This window comes from Chionomys nivalis, chromosome 25 (assembly GCF_950005125.1).
Source record: "Chionomys nivalis chromosome 25, mChiNiv1.1, whole genome shotgun sequence".
In the NCBI taxonomy this organism is placed as follows: domain Eukaryota; kingdom Metazoa; phylum Chordata; class Mammalia; order Rodentia; family Cricetidae; genus Chionomys; species Chionomys nivalis.
In genome coordinates, this window is record NC_080110.1 from 29,646,726 (window position 1) to 29,662,608 (window position 15,883).

A 15,883-nucleotide genomic window follows, 5' to 3' on the forward strand; every position below is an offset into this window, starting at 1 on the left:
TTGGTAAGAACGGATGACAGCTGAAATAGTCTCGTCATAGTGTAGCTTGGACTGCTGTGCTCTGTACGGCTGGCCCAGTGCTGCCTGAGACCCAGGAAACACAGCAGAGGCTCCACGGTACAACAGCATTTAATGGTCAGAAACAGTTGTACAGTATTCTAGTCAGCCACAGAAGCTGTTAAGAGGACAGGATCCAGTCCTCCCCACACCAGGCAAAGCAGTTATGGACATGAGCTGGCATGTGGCTGGGCCCACGTCCTCATCCCCTGGGCCTGAGGACAGACTCCCATCTGACAGCCCCAGCTACCACTCTATTCATGAGGAGAGGGGTCTGTACCCCACATGCAAGAACCCTTGCCCTTTGTCAAGTGGAATGGGGCTGTGAGTTAGGACGAAGGGGAAGCCCCATGGAAGCTTCTCAGAGCTCGGGCAAGGGTTACCCCTGTTCTCAGCTCTCAACGTGCTCACTTCCCCAGCTTCTTCATCCTCTCATCGATGCTGGCAAAATTCCCCTCGACCGTGGCCAAGTTCTCACACATAGTTGTCTGTACCTACAAAGGGGAGAGAAGAGTCTTGTTCTTGTTTGGTTCAGGTGTCCACTGGGGATGAAGAGCACCCAGAAGAAATTCTCTTTAAAGGAAAAACTGCTTGCCTAGCAAGCATAAATCAGGCACAATGGCACATGCCTATATAGGCCAGCACTCTGGAGGCGGAGGCAGGAGGATCTCTGAGTTCAAGGCCAACCTGATTTACAGAGTGAGTTCCAGGTCATAGTGAAAGAAAGAAGTGGAGACACAGCTTTGGGTCTCTGGTCTTGAGGGGTGGGTGGGTGGAGGGAATGTCTGTTGCAGCAGTTTCCAAACTGCTTACCCTCAGAGTACTATGGCTTGAGGTCAGGGTCAGCATGAGCAGGAGCTCTGTTCAGCCTGCCTCCAGAACTGCTCAACTTACTTGATAAAAGGATAACCAACAAGTAAGACTGATGAAGTTTCCACTGGTTCAGAATTTCAGAAAGCTAGAGGAAGAATATACCACATACATTTTTATGTTTTGTCTTGAGTCCTAGAACTAGCTCTGTAGACCAGACTGGCCCCCTCTGCCTCCTGAGTGCTAGATTAAAGGTGTGCACCACTAAACCTTTACCCATTTATTTCATCTATTGCTTTTGAGACTGGGTCTCATGTAACTGTGACTGGCCTGGAACTCAAGAAATCTGCCTGCCTCTGCCTTGGAAGAACTGGGATTAAAGGCGTGCACCACCACACTTGGCCTGGTTTTGTTTGTTTGTTTTGGTGGTGGTCTGTGATGCTGATCTCCCCACAGCAGAAAGAACAGTTCATTCAATAGAAACTGAGCACCAGCTAAGTACTGAGCATTGCTATAGGAATTAATAAAAACAGGCCGGGTGGCTGGAAAGAGCTCAGCAGGTAAAGAGCACTGGTTGTTCTGAGAGGACCTAGGTTCGGTTCCCAGCACTCACATGGTGGTTCATGACCATCTGTAATTTCAATTCTAGGGAATCTGACAGCCTTTTCTGACCTCCAAAATAAGCACCGCACAGACATGATGCACCTACATGCATGAAGGAAAACATTCCTACATATAAAATCAAATCCTCTCAAGAAGCAGGGCTGGGGATGATTAGTGACTAATTTGCTTATTGTGTAAACATCAGGACCAGAGTTCAGATCCCCAGCACCTGTGTGAGAACGGGGGTTAAAAGCACTGGTTGCTCTTCCAGAGGACCTGGGTTCAATTCCCAGAACCCACATGGCAGTTCACAGTTGTCTATAATAAACCCTTTTGGCCTCCTTGGGCACTAGGCACATACATGGTGCACTGACATGCAAACAGGAAAAACACCAATACACATAGAAATAAATAGAAGTGGGCATAATGGTCTCTATAAGTGTACACATACACACACTCAAATATTTTAATAAGAGAGGAGAGAGTGACAGGAGACACTCAACATCAGCCTCTGGCACAGGTGATTACAGTCCCAACACACATGGGTATACATATATGTACATAAAACACTAGAAACCTGGGCAGGAGAGATGGTCAGCGGTTAAGAGTACTACTGACCTGCTCTTCCATGTTAACTTCCCAGCACCCACACAGCAGCTCACAACTGTAACTCCAAGATCTGACACCCTCACAAAGACATACATGCAGACAAAACAGCAATGCACATTAAATAAAAAAATGGGGCGGTGATGACACACGCCTATAATCCTAGCACTCAGGAGGCAGAGGCAGGCAGATCTCTTCTGAGTTTGAGGCCAGCCTGATCTACAGAGTGAGTTCCAGGAAAGCCAGGGCTACACAGAGCTCTGTCTCAAAAAATGAAAAAAAACAAAAACCTACTAGAAACCAAAAGATAGATAAAGAAGGTAAAACTAAAGCAAGATGTGCTCAGGACTAATTCCAGCACCTGGGAGTCTAAAGCACCAAGGTTTGTTTAGCTGTGAGTTTGAGGCCAGCTAGGGGGACACAGCAAGACCTGTCTCAAAGAGTCAAGCATGGCCGCATACTCCTGTAATCCCAGTACCTGGGAGGAAAGAGGAGGATTGCCACAAATTTGGGACCAGCCTGGTCTACAAAACAAGTTTCAAGTCAGCCAAAATGAGACTTGAGACTGAGACTCTTGTTTGACATCCCTACCTCCTGCCAAAATCAAGTCCAAGGTTAGGGAGAAAGAGGTTAATTAAATTGGGTACAAAGGTCCTACGGCTACGAAAACAGAAGAGACATTCAACGGCCTAAGACAAAACCCTCTGAGGTGGGGCTGGAGAACTGCTGAGTTCTGCGATGGAAAAAAGTGGCAATAAACAAAAGAAAGGGATCGACACACCTGGGTCAGGAGAGTGGCATTGTCCTTAAGGGAGGCGGCAATCATCTGCTGGGTAGTATCCAAGTGTGTCAGGAGCTGGCCAAACTGCATAGCTGCAAAAAAACGTGAAGAGGGGCACAGTTGAGAGCACAGCCCAGGGTGAGAGAGGGACACAAAAGGGCCCCAAGCTTAGGGACCAGCCTCACACCTTGCTCGTGTAGCTGCTTGATGGTGACTAGTCTCTGCACCAGCTCAGGAAGGGTAGAGGCAGTGGGGCTCCAGCGCTGCACGGTTTCATAAAGCTGGTGCACCTGGAAGAAGATAACAGGGCCCAGAAAGGATGGCTGAGGGTGTGGAGAAGGCAACGACTGATAAGACCGGAGACTCAAGTCTCTGCATTCTGACGTCAGCACTCAGAGGCGGACCCTGAGGGAGAACAAGGGGTATAAAGATGGGAGGGGCTTCCTGACCTTGCTCTGTGTGTCTGCATCCTCCACAGAGGCTTTGTGCTTGGCAATTTCATTCACCTTTCCCAGGACACTCTGAAAAAAGGGTGTTAAGGGTGAGAGGGCACCCAGGGCTTCCAAAGTCCCAGGCTACTTAGAACCCAAATGCTGCTCCACTTAGTACCTGCAGCCGAGCCTCTACTTGGTCCAAAACTGCAAGGTCCAGGGCGCTCACCTTGGCCTGCAACAGTTCTACAGTTTCCTAGAGGGTGAGGGAAGGGTTTGGACAAGTGTCACCAGGAAAAGAAGCAGACTAGAAAAAGGTCTTTCATATTTCACTGGAGCTAATGAATATACCACTGAGACCCAGAAGTACTTGTTGTAAGTCATCCATTCCCATAGCCCTCTGTAATCTAAACAATACCAGTCCTTCCACACTCACCATAAGGCAGGCTCCCTGCAGACCTGCAGAAAGGGGATTCTGATGGGAAATGGAGGAGAAAAATCAGCAGTCTTCATACCTACACAGGGCTGACTACCTTCTTCTATCGTTCCTGGTTTCAGCTGGCACCCACTAGCTTACCCCTCCCAGATTCTGGAAATCACTGGACCTGAAGGCTCAGGGTGCTGACTAAGTACAGGAGAGCCCCTGACCTGAGCATCCTGATCACAGCGGACAGTGGCCTCCAGCTCTGTCAGACGCTTCTCAAGTTCTGCAACCTATGGAAAGGAGGAGGTGAGGTTTGCCACCCCCATCCCCACTTTCCCGTTCCAAGGAACCCCTTTCTGGAACACATCCCTAGCCACAATCCTAAGTTTACACTTGAATTACATGGATCATTTGGGAGGTAGAGGCAGGAGGATCCAGGGTTCAAAGCCAGCCTAAACTACATATTGAGTTCGAGCTAGCCTAGGCTACAGGAGACCCTGCCTCAAAACCAGGTATGCAAGGGAGACAAAGAGAGCGAGACTTCAAGGGGAATCAACAGCTTTCCCAGCACTCTGTCCCCAGGCCTGGTCCTCTAAAGGGATACTCACTTTGGCAGCTTGTGAGAACTTGTCCTGCTCAGGCCGAGAGTGCAGTTCATAAGTGACAAGGCCACTCTCTGGGGGGGTCCCACCTGTGGTCCTTCCTCCTGAAGTCCCTTTGCTGTTCTTGGTGGCTTCCAGCTGCAGCAGTAAGCGCCTGGGTCACGAGAACAGTAAGAGCACGACTACTTAGATCTCCTTGCCTCACAAGGCTACTACAGAGCGGCAAGGCTGCCTCCTGACTTAGTGCTGCTTTCGGTATCTGGCTGAAGTCCTCCACAGTTCCACTCAGCAATGGTTTCCACAAGGAGGGCACTCACTTAGCCAGGGCTCCATCCGGGTCAGTGAGGTTGATGGCAGCATCGGGTCCCAGCAGCTTCTCCAGGTGAGAAGCAACCAGCTGCTGCTTCAGGGCTGCCAGCTGTTTAGCCAGCACCACAGGGGTCAGTTTCTCCTCGGTGGCTGACTCCTTCACTGTCGTCTAGGAAAGGAGAAGAGGTGGGTGGTGAGGCTGGCAGGAATGAAGCAAGACAAAATAGCAACACCCTCAAGGGAAACTATGGCCAGGTGATTTTATTTTATGTATGTGGGTAGTATCTATGTCTGTGTACCACATGCATGCAGTGACCACGGGGACTACAAAGGGCATGGTTGTAAGAACCTAGCAGGTGCTGAGTCCTCCAGAGGAGTGACCAGTGCTTTAGCCACTGGGTCATCTCTTCTGCCCCCAGAAGACTGAATTTAACAGCATTAAACAGACTTGCAACCCCCAACTCTGCAAAGCTCACACCCTTTACCCACAGCTTAGGGATCTCTCTCTTCTTGCTGGGAGCTGCTCCTCTGTACAAAAGCTGCGGCGAACTGGGGAGCAGAGACTGCAGTTACCTTGATTTTCTCCACTTCAGTCGTCAGCTCCTGGACTTCATGCAGTAGCCGCTGGTACTTCTGCTGCGGTGTCTCCTTCACGCCCAGGCCCTCGCCAAGCTACAGAGAAGCAAAGAAGATGCTACATCTCCCATCAGAGGGAGCCTTGAGAATTTATCCAAACCTTAGACCTAAGTTGTAAGGTAACCCTTCAACTCCTGAATCATTGGTGCCCTACTATGGAAGAAAGGGAAGGAGCCAGAGGCTGGAGACTCCAGGCCAGCAGCAGGGTAAAAAACACTCAACTGCATCCTGTTGGGCTCCTCAACCAGATCACCACACAAGACCATCTCCCTCAAGCTCGGCAGCTGAAAGCACTGGCTGCTCTCACAGAAGGCCTGAGTTCAGTTCCCAGTACCCACAAGGTGACTCACAACCATCTATAACACTGTTTCTGGGAGATCTGATATTCCCTCTTCTGGTCTCTGCAGACATCAGGCACACACATGCTGCACACACATACATGCAGGCAAACATTCCCCAGTCCCTGGCTACAGGCCTGCTGTGGGCTTGCTGCCCCATGTCCACCAACACACACGACAAACCATCTCATAGTCTCCAGATTCGTATCCTGTCCTCTTGGTTTTCCCAATGCGATCTGAGAAATCTGCCAAGAAAAGAAGGCTAGACTGAGTGGCCTGGCCTGGATCCAATGCAGCCACAGACCCAGGCAGTGAGGGTCTTAGCAGAGCAGAGTGCTGAGGACAGGAAACCCCTTAGGTTGCTCTCTACGATTCCCTCCCAACCTGAGCCCAGTCTCACCGAGGCCCTTTGTCCCCACTCTCTTGTCCTTGAACTTGTCATAGGCAGCATTGGGATTGACAATGATGTGTTCCACACTCGTGCTGGTTAGCTCCTCCTGAGGGAACAGGGGCTTCAGGTCAGGGGAGCCCCATTCCCACCCTACCATTTTAGTATCCCACAAAACTCCGAAACTACTAAGACACTAGGCCCCATTTCCAAGGGAAAACAAGGGTGGTTCCATTCCAGGCTGCCCATACAGGCTCAGTCTAGGAAAGAGAAGCTTCCTGCTGAAGCTGGAGCCTCCGGAGTATAAACATGAACACCCTGGTTCAGCTAGAAAGAGAGGCAGCATAACCTCCCCCACCCACTCTGTATACACACCTCCCTCCCTCAGCCCTTCCCAGTTATCTGGCACACACCATGCACTCAGGGCAAGAAACCACCCTGACCTCTCTCAACACCCCCACCCCACCCTCACTCCAAAAAGTAAGTCTCCTTTCGTGGCTGAGCAAGTTCACAGAAAGCTGACTCCCCATCCTAGTTTGAAGGGAGGAAGGAAGGCCACCAGCGAGGTCAATACCGAGAGTAAAACAGCAGGCTTTAATCTTGCTGAAGTAAGACACTAACTCTTAGATATGAAAGGAGGTTGGCAGAGGGTGTGCGTAGAAGCCTGGTTTCTGGCTACTGTGGGGTCAGATAGTTCAGAGAGGCAGCAGCAAGGGATCCGCGGGTTGTTTAAGGGACGCCTTATAAGTAACAAGCATAAGCGGCTGCTTTTCTGGAGCACCCCGGGCAAGGGCCACAAGGAACACAGGTGCCACATGCAATGGAGAGAGTACAGCCCACATCAAGGGTCAGTGCGGCATCTGCTCTCTCCCTGAGTCCTCAAGTAGGGGCCATGGCAGAGATGGGAATCATGGTAGCCTAGAGCTGAGGCTGAGGCCCCTCCTTGTACAGCAACTTGCTTTCCAGTAATTACATCAAGACAGCACTCAGGAAGGGAGAGCCTAGGAGTCCTGTTCTGTTAGGGCGAACACCCCCTATTCCACAGGAGGAAGGCAAGGCCAGTCCTCACTCCTGAATCTAGGCAAATGACTCTCAACTCTAGCTGCACATTAGAGTTACTTATAAAAGCTTTCCTTAAAAAAAAGGGGGGGGGAGGCAGGCTCATCTCTTAGGTGCTGATTTAAATGAATTGCTACCAGGCAATCCTATCTGCCTGTGTGTGGGTATGTGGGAGCAGGGAGGAGGAGAAGCAGGACCCGAGAGAAAGCAACAGCTAGAAGGAGACTCCATCCTTCACCTCTACTGAGTCACAGATGGGATTGGAGTGGGCGGCAGCTTTAAAAACCGAGGACAGGGAAAGGCTGTAAGGAAGCAGTAGCTCCCTTCTCTACCTTTTCTTCAGGCACCTGCTAGGCAGAGGGGAAGGCAGGAGTCTCACAGGAAGGAAAACAAAAGGGCTCAGTGGCCCCCTCGCAGACCCTAGAGAGGAGACTGTGAACCCCAGCCAGGCTCTTTTCCTCTGCAGTCCTCAGCTGCCGAGTGGCTGTGTGGCTTCTGGTCTCTAAGCTGAGGATGCCGGCCCAAGGAAGGTCAGCACATCATCTGAGCACACTCCTGGAAGCATGCCGCTTCTCTCCATAAAGCCAAAAAGGTAGAACTTTCCCTTTAGACCAGCATAGTGGCACACGCTTGTAATCCCAGCACCTGGGGGATAACCAACTCCAGCTAGAGAATGGTATAGCAAGACCCTGTCTCAAAAAATAAAAATAACGCCAGCACTCAGGAGACACGAGCAAGTGGATTTCTATGAGTTCCAGGACACTCAGAGTTACACAGTGAGACCCTGTCTCAAAATAAATGAATTAATAAATTATATATATACACATATATATGTATATGTATTAATATGAATAAAGTAAAAATACAAGATGGGCCTGGTGGCTTACACTGTAATCCCAGTACTTGGGAGCCTCTGGCCAGCTAGGGTCACAAAAGGAGACTCTGCTCAAAAAGAACAAAGACTGAACAAAAAAAATTTTTAAAGGAAGATGGCCAGATGTGGTGGCACATGTGTTTAAGCCCAGCAGGCAGAGGCAACAGATCTCTTTGAGTTCCGGGTCAGGCTGGTCTACAGGGTGAGACTCCAACTAAATTTAAAAAAAAAAAAAAAAAAGAGGACTGAAAGGCTGGATGTAACTAAGTGGTAGAGTATCTAGCTACGCTGCATAAGCCCCTGAGTTTGACCTCTGGTACCACATACACATAAAAGGAAAAAGAGAAGAAAGAAAGACAGGGGAGGCACAGCCTGGAGAATAAGGACAGTTGAATCCTGGCCTGCACCCTTGCAAATGGATGCTCTCCCATTTCTGTTCTAAAGTAAGGAAAGATGGGAGCAGCAAAGGATCAGTACTGAGTAAAGTCTCAGTGGTTCGGAGCGCTGTTCTCCTGGAGAAGCAAGGCCTGGGCCAGATGTGCCGGCATCTTCTCAGCATCTGTCTGAGCAGCAGCAGCCCCAGCAGGGCCAGGCTGGCGGCACATGCTGGTCTTCAGATGGCACCCAGTCCACCAGCATCTCAAAGATCTGCCTCGCCACCACAGTGACTTGTGCCACTGGAATGGGTGCTGGGTGTGGGACAGATTAGAGAGTCCGAAGACTTAGAGGAGACAAAAGGACAGAGAACAAACGCCCACCACAGCACATCCCGTTAGAAAGCAGACGAAGGTAGGGCTTCTTACCAGCTCCTGTGGTTTCCCCAGAGGTGAGAAAATCAAGAGTTAAAAAGGAAAGGGTGTGGGGGGAGGGGGATGAGGGAGGGAAAAAAAAGACAAAATTGTTATTAGCAATTGTCACATGCACTACATGACCGTCTTTCCAACACTGCACCACAGGGCCCCAGGGGAGCCTAGCAAAATTTGGGGGCCAAGAATTTTAGTTGAGGTCAGAATATGCCCCAAGAGAAAGAAGACCATGAGACCCTGCCCTCTCTGGTGGTGAAGATGGCATGAGGCTCTGCCGGTCAGCAGCGGTCATGTGGGAGTGAGAGGGCACAGTAGTTAGAGCCACAGCTGGTGCACAACAGGGTCAGGAGAGAAGGCTCAGGTGGAGGGGAAGCTGTAAAAATGGCAGCCCGAAGCAGAGTGTGCAGATTCTGAGGGCCTGTCACTGACTGAGGGCCCCCAATTCCCAAGGGGGAATTCCCCTTACTAGTTCATAGGTTGAAGCTTGCTTCTTCTCGCTGAATGATTGGTAACTCGCCCTGCCACAGCTCTGAACGATGCAGGGTGATTCTGCCAGTATTCGACAGCACAGGAGCCCAGAGGACCCCAAGATCCACAGCCACCCACCCTGATCACAAGACTCCCAGAGCTGGACTCAGGGAAGGATGAGAGTACTGCAGTCCAGGCCACAGATTGGGGGTTCCTCACTGCTAGGAGGGAAACTTCCACAGTGTGCTCTGCCTTTTGGCTCTGGGGATGGGTGGGTCGGTGGGGGAGGGCTGGCCACCATTGTATGTACAGAAAACTCCTGTGAGGGCAGATGTGTGCTTCCCTAACAGTTCTCCAGATGCGCTGGATAACAACCAGCCATGGCCCCTCTGTTACTTCAGCCTCGCTTTTAGCCCACATTTTGAAGTGACTCCAGGCCTAAGATGTCACTGTTCACAAGTGGGCATGAGCACCCACAGGTGACACATGCAAGCAGACGAGAGAAACAAGTATTACACCTGTTTCTGACTTGGTCTCACCAAGCTCAAAGCAGCATGGGAGAAACTCAAGAGGACGGAGGGAGACAGGGGGCCATGAAGTTCAAACCAAGAGGGAAGGGCAGATGGTGTCGGACAAAAACCAACCAAACAAACAAACAAAACAGGATAAGGAGTGGTGTGCACAGCATATATCAAGTCTGTGCTGAGTAGGGGAGGGGCGATGTCTAGGGCACGATTCCTATAATATGGAGTAGTGACAGTTACCATAGAAACTTAATGTAGCACAGTAAATGGGAAAATTCCAAGTGCTCTGACCCTGGGTACCAGCTGACATGGTACGTGACTCCCTCTCATGAATGGATGTTTAGCTAAGTGGCTGTGCCTCAGACAACAAGACCTGAGGTTCTTCAGGATCTATGCCAATACTTCAGCCAGGGGGACTTCGGAACCATGGTGACAAAGAACATGGAGAGAGCTGCAGAATAAAACTGTCCAGGATGGGCCAACATAAATGCTGACCACCCATCCATTTCTAAAAGAGGAATACAGAAACAGAAAGGCTCAGAAAACAAAAATAACCTAAATTATTATCCTAAAATTGCACAGATCACCTTCCACCCTGCTTTTCTCCAAGGCTTAACACAGGAGAACATTAAAATGGGTGCTTTCTCTTCCAGTCACTGAGAAACTGAGAAGTGGGGTGGGGCTTGGCTTTCCCTTTTGCTCTCCACCTTTGTCTATAATGGCTGAAGACAAGATCATAAAACCCTCTTCTTGCAACCCCTTCCAAGTCTACACCCCCATGTCTAAAGGCCTCCGTGTTTCTCTCCCTCCTTCAGTTTTATTCTTCAGGCCTCACAAGGTGAAGAGACAATGATTCACAATGATTCGTGCATCGTAGTTGCGTTTCTACTTTGATTAATGATCTTTAAGCCTAAGGCCAGGCCCGAATAGGGACTCATTGGAATTTGAAACAGTTAGCTACAATGATCGGAAAGTGGCAGAGCACTGCATGCAAGAGGGCAGATGAACACAACATGCAGAGAAGCGTTGAGTGGCCTTACTTGTGCAAACTAGTGTCCAGGCAGGGTGGTGAGGAGGGAGGAAGGGGGAAGCATTAGGAAAAACTTGGGTAAGTTCAAGTGCGCCAACAGTCAATGAACACAATCAAGCATATTCTAGGATACTCTAAACCTTAGGCAGGCAGGGACCCCCACCAAACTGGACTCAGGAAACCTCCCTTTTACACGGCACAGGGAAAGCTGGGTCCTCCTCTACTGAGGCTGTCTTAGTATTTTCTGCTTAAGTCATGAGCAGAAAGCTTACTGACCCAAGGCCGGCTGTGGGCCCAGGGGAGGGCATTTGGGAAGTAGCTTTCCAAACACTGTTTTAACCAACCCAGGAGTGGCTGAGATGCAGATTTTCTATACTGGGAAAGGAAGGGCTGCTAGCTTCTGTTTTCCAGCCCATTCCTATTGTAAAGTAGTTTACTTCCTGCTAAAATTGTTTTAAAGGAATAGAATAATAATTGGAATCATCTAGAAAAAAACAAATAAACCGAATCTACTTCTTTCCTGCCCCACCCTTCCCACTGTGGGAATCGTCGTACTTCCGTGTTTAAGTTAAACTTGTAATCAAGGTCTGAAGAATATTATTTCCTGTCACAGTTTTTTTTTTTCTTTTTATGGCAGTAGAGAAATCAGAGGAAGGTTAAAGACACTGAACGGATGGACATTCTACTTGGTATTTCTTTAAATTAACACCTGGAAGCTGGGCACAGTGGCAAACACCTTTAATCTCAGCCCTTGGGAAGCAGAGAAAAGGACAGGCAGATCTCTAAATTCTAGGCCAGCCTGGTCTACATATGGAGTTCTAGGCCAGAGAGGGTGAGAGAATGAGACCCTGTCTCCAAAATAGAACTGAGTGGCGGGCAGTGGTGGGAGACATTCTTGCTACATAGCCTTACATGTACTTTTTTTTTAATCTGGAGATTCCGGCAAAGAGCCCAGGAGATGAGGAGTGGACAGGCCCCAGCCAACACCCAGGCCGCACAGCACAGCTCTAGGTAGGAGGCCCACAACTGCACTGCACAGCTCTAGGTAGGAGGCCCACAACTGCACTGCACAGCTCTAGGTAGGAGGCCCACAACTGCACTGCACAGCTCTAGGTAGGAGGCCCACAACTGCACTGCACAGCTCTAGGTAGGAGGCCCACAACTGCACTGCACAGCTCTAAGTAGGAGGCCCACAACTGCACTGCTCCTCAAGTTGTACATTTACGTCAGCGTCATGAGCAGCAGCAGAGTCATTATGCAGCTCACTTCCCGAAAGCTGCCTTCCGAAGGCCCACAGGGACACGGAGGGGGCCAGAGACATTAGCTGACATCAGGAGAAAACTCAGCTCTCCACGTACACGCCTCTCTGAGCCAGGGTGATGAGAGCCACTTCCAATCACCAATGTTTACCGCTGACTCCCAGGCCCTTTCACAGCCACTTCCTGGGTAACAGGCTGCAGGAAACAAACTCACTGTTCTCCCCCACAGCCATAGGCTGCTCAGGCTCAGCGAGGAAAAGGAGCCAATCAGAGCTTTATACTCAGGCTCCATCATGTCTGTATTAAGAGTTATCCCTGTACCTCCAAGAAGAAAACGATGATGGATTTGTTTGTTTGGAAACAGGGTGGCATTGTCCATTTGCATCACGGTTACGTGAAAAGGGACAGAGTTCTATCCACTGCCTCCAAGGCCTGATTATTTTATAGGCAGGTCTCGCGCGGGTCTTCGGTTCAGGAATTCCTCATCGTACCTGTACCTTTTACTACTCTATGAGCACAGGGTTAACTAAGACACCCTTGGAGGGACAGCTTTACATTCAAGTATTGGCTATGACATCATCTGCATTATCTCCAGATACTTAAGCTGGGGGCAGGAGGGAGAGGGAGACTGACATGCCAGCAAATACAGAAGCCACAAGGGACACACTGTTGAGAGAAGGGACAGGGAAGCTATGCCCCACAGTGTAGGAAACATTCCCACAGGGGAGAACAGAATGAGGAATAAGTGAGTACGCCAAGCCATATCATTATAAGCCAGCAACCAACATTCCCCAGAACTACCAGCTCCACAGACATGGCACAGGACTAACAGACACACATACTGGGCCTGCTGAGAATGTCCCCAGGACTTGTTGGCCACACCTACACTGAGGACTCATAGCACCAATGTGAGCCCAGCTCAGCTTTCTTTGGAGATAATGAAGCAGATCTATACAAGCCGTTGCTGGGCTTTGTCCCCACAGCACGATAATGACTTCTGCTAACTCACTTTAGGCTTTTTCTTACGCTGCCTATGCGTTCCTAACTCTCCTCTCTACTTCCTGTATGCGTCCTAATTGTCACATTAGTCAAGGGCTCCATAGGGGCTGGGACGCCTCTTCCTCTGCACTGGGAAAAAAATCAAAACAGAATGAGCATATCTGTTAAATGATAGAAAATAATTCCATTCTTGATTAACACAATGAGCTCATCGAGCAAATCTAATATATTATCACGGTCTCTTCTCCGCTGATTATAAGATTTATGTTTTTCCTCAAAATTACTTTGCTCTAACCAGGCCTCTTATTTTTCTGGAGTCTCCAAGACATTTGTTACACCTTCCCTAATGGCTCCTAATGGTTCAAATTCCAGTTCTTGGTAAATACTAATAGGGATGCATTGGGTAAGATATATAATAAAACAAAAAGGCCTACTGCAACCTTAAGCCATTTATTAATGTTCAAGCTTTTATAATTCAAAGTATGGATTAGAACCCGGGGCCTATTTAATCACTAATCGAGATTATAACTGTTCCGAGGTATTTCAGTTGTATTTAGAAAACCTAAGACTTGGGTTTTACCAGCAGGTCTTGTTAGTTGTAGTCCTACTGGCTCGACCCTCCTTTCTGACATTGTTCATTGATGATGGGCAGCTCAGCAAAGCCTTTGAAGACCCTGAGAACACCCAGGCTGGGGTTGGCATACCCACTTATTGCTGTGGCTTGCCAGGGAAGGGAAAGAACTATCTGGGGGAGAGAGGTAAGAGGCCAGAGGGATCCTGAGGCAGCACATAGTCTTACCGCATCAAACTCTGCTTGATCATCCTCAGGTAGGTCGCTGGTTTCATAAACATCTGGCTCGTTCCTGGCCTGCAGGTAGAAGGACCACCCGATCTCACTACCCCAGCATACCCCTCTTGTCCCCATGCCCTTTGAACAAGCTACTGCAAAATCCGGACTGTGATTCAAGGATTCTGTCTGTTTTCCACTCCCCGTGCCGAGAGTATGTCAGTTCCCACATCTCAATAACCCCAGGTACAAACTGGGACCTGGGGTAAGCGACCAATGTGAAAAGAGAGATGTTACCCTGGACATGGCTGAGAGGCCAGTCCTTGGTAACGACTTTGTCCTAAGCAGATGACAGTTCCTCGAGTTAGGCCCTGCATCCACTCCACTGCAACAAGGGCTGAGAGTGACTCAGGGCCTTAGTTCTCAAGGTCTTGTGTGCCAGTCTCCCCGCCCTGAGAATGCAGGGTAGCACAAACGAAGTGCACATGCCGGCTTGTGCATGAGGAGTAGGCACAGGTGCTCCCAAGGGACAGAGCTCCCTACTGGCACAGGGTTTCTGCGACAGTAACCTCTTCCCTGGCAAGATGAAGGCCATCATCAAGTGGCCTACTGAGTATGGCTGGAGTAAGGATGCGGGGGTAGGCAATCGGGAAATTTGGGGCGACAAGGGCAGTGTTGACATGGATGATACAAACACTCGGGCACAAGTGGAAAGCGCCCGGAGGCGAATTCTGGGCGGAGAAACCGGCTACTGCCAGAAAGGGGGCCAGACGCGGAGTCCAACGGCCCGGCCCGGTCGGGTCGGCAGTCCAGAAGGTGCTGCAGCCGTCGAAGGGCGAGAGGCGATAACCCTTGGGGCGGAGAAGGGGCTGCCAGCGGGAGGGGTCGCGGGTTGGTTTCTCTTGGGGGTCCTTGGGAGATCGGGGGCGCGGTCTGGGGAGCCGGGCCCGGCCCTGTACTCACAATGCCGGGGAGGTCGGCGTATTTAGGGTCCGCCATGGCGGCGGCGAGGCGGGGCTGGGGGACCGAGGCCTCGGTGGAGCCGGGGCCGGTGACCGGGTGGGGGCGAGGCTGGGTCCGGATCCCCGGCTCAGGCGACGGTAAAGGGAGCGGCAGAGGAGCAGGAAGTCTCGCGACAGGAGTAGCCCGGCAGCAGGGTACAGCAAAAGTCGCGAGGACAGCCCGCTACCACACCCCTGGAGAAGCTGGGATTGGTGAGAGCGACAGAGAATGAGGTAATGGCGAGGAGACGCCGAGTGGCATTGTGGGATATGTAGTCCTGGTCCTCTGGGGCTTGGTCTGGGAACGACAATAACACACCTTAGGGAGCTATTTCATACAATTTATTTTCTCTTATTTTTAATATTCTATTAAAGGGATCGCATAATTCCTATTTTCAAACATCTAGTAACGGACTAGATGAAATCACAAAGCTCGTCACATTGTGAATAACTGTAAGGAATGAAAAGTGAAGCGGTCTTTTCAGATTAGGGCTGACGGACAAAATAGAGGGCCCCTACTTAAATTTTAATTTCAGGAGCTAGAGAGATGTCTCAGTGGTTAAGAGCACTGGCTGCTTCTGCAGGACCCGGGTTCGATTCCCAGAACCCACATGATAACTCACAACCATTTGTAACTCCAGTTCCAAGTAATCCAATGCCCTCTTCTGACCTCTGAGCACACCAGCCACACACATGGTACACAGACATACATGAAGGCAAAACACCCATATACATAAAATACATAATAATAATAATAACTGTTAGGACAAGCTCCAAAACCACAGAGAAACCCTGTCTCAATAAAACCAAAAAAAAAAAAAGAAAAAATAATAATAATAACTGTTTTTTAAAAATTGAATTTCAGGTAAATAGCTAGCAATTTTTTAATATAAAAGCATGCATCTTATTCTTTTTGTGATATGCATATAATAATCTGAAATTCAAATTTATCCGGGTATACTATTTATGGATTTTTGTTTTGTTTTCAAAATGGCTCCGAGACTGACTGAGCACTCCATGGTGGTCATCGCTTCATTAATAGTCCCTGGAAACAGGAGGAAGTTCACGCAGGGTCTTTTTTTTTTTTTTTC

General features: G+C 49.5%; 1 protein-coding gene across 1 annotated transcript; it reads right to left on the reverse strand.

Annotated features, from left to right (window-relative positions):
- Positions 1 to 27: 27 nt before the first annotated feature.
- Dctn2 (dynactin subunit 2) lies at positions 28 to 14,999 on the reverse strand. The gene is made up of 14 exons (XM_057757446.1): positions 14,755 to 14,999; positions 13,804 to 13,872; positions 5,998 to 6,094; positions 5,781 to 5,842; positions 5,197 to 5,295; positions 4,632 to 4,792; positions 4,321 to 4,468; positions 3,937 to 4,002; positions 3,725 to 3,763; positions 3,467 to 3,544; positions 3,307 to 3,378; positions 3,045 to 3,147; positions 2,858 to 2,949; positions 28 to 551 (listed from the first exon to the last, which is right to left on the reverse strand). The coding sequence occupies exons 1-14, from the start codon at positions 14,788 to 14,790 to the stop codon at positions 465 to 467; spliced, it is 1,209 nt and encodes a 402-aa protein (XP_057613429.1). The 5' UTR covers positions 14,791 to 14,999; the 3' UTR covers positions 28 to 464.
- Positions 15,000 to 15,883: the final 884 nt, after the last annotated feature.

What these genes read in the sequence shown, in the direction of transcription:
- Dctn2 (XM_057757446.1), bottom strand. Translation starts at nt 14,790, where the DNA reads ATGGCGGACCCTAAATACGCCGACCTCCCCGGCATT. An exon ending in ACGCCGACCTCCCCGGCATT is followed by an intron (nt 13,873 to 14,754) that starts GTGAGTACAGGG and finishes TTCTACCTGCAG; the next exon opens with GCCAGGAACGAGCCAGATGT. An exon ending in ATGCCACTCTCCTGACCCAG is followed by an intron (nt 552 to 2,857) that starts GTGTGTCGATCC and finishes TCCCCTTTGTAG; the next exon opens with GTACAGACAACTATGTGTGA.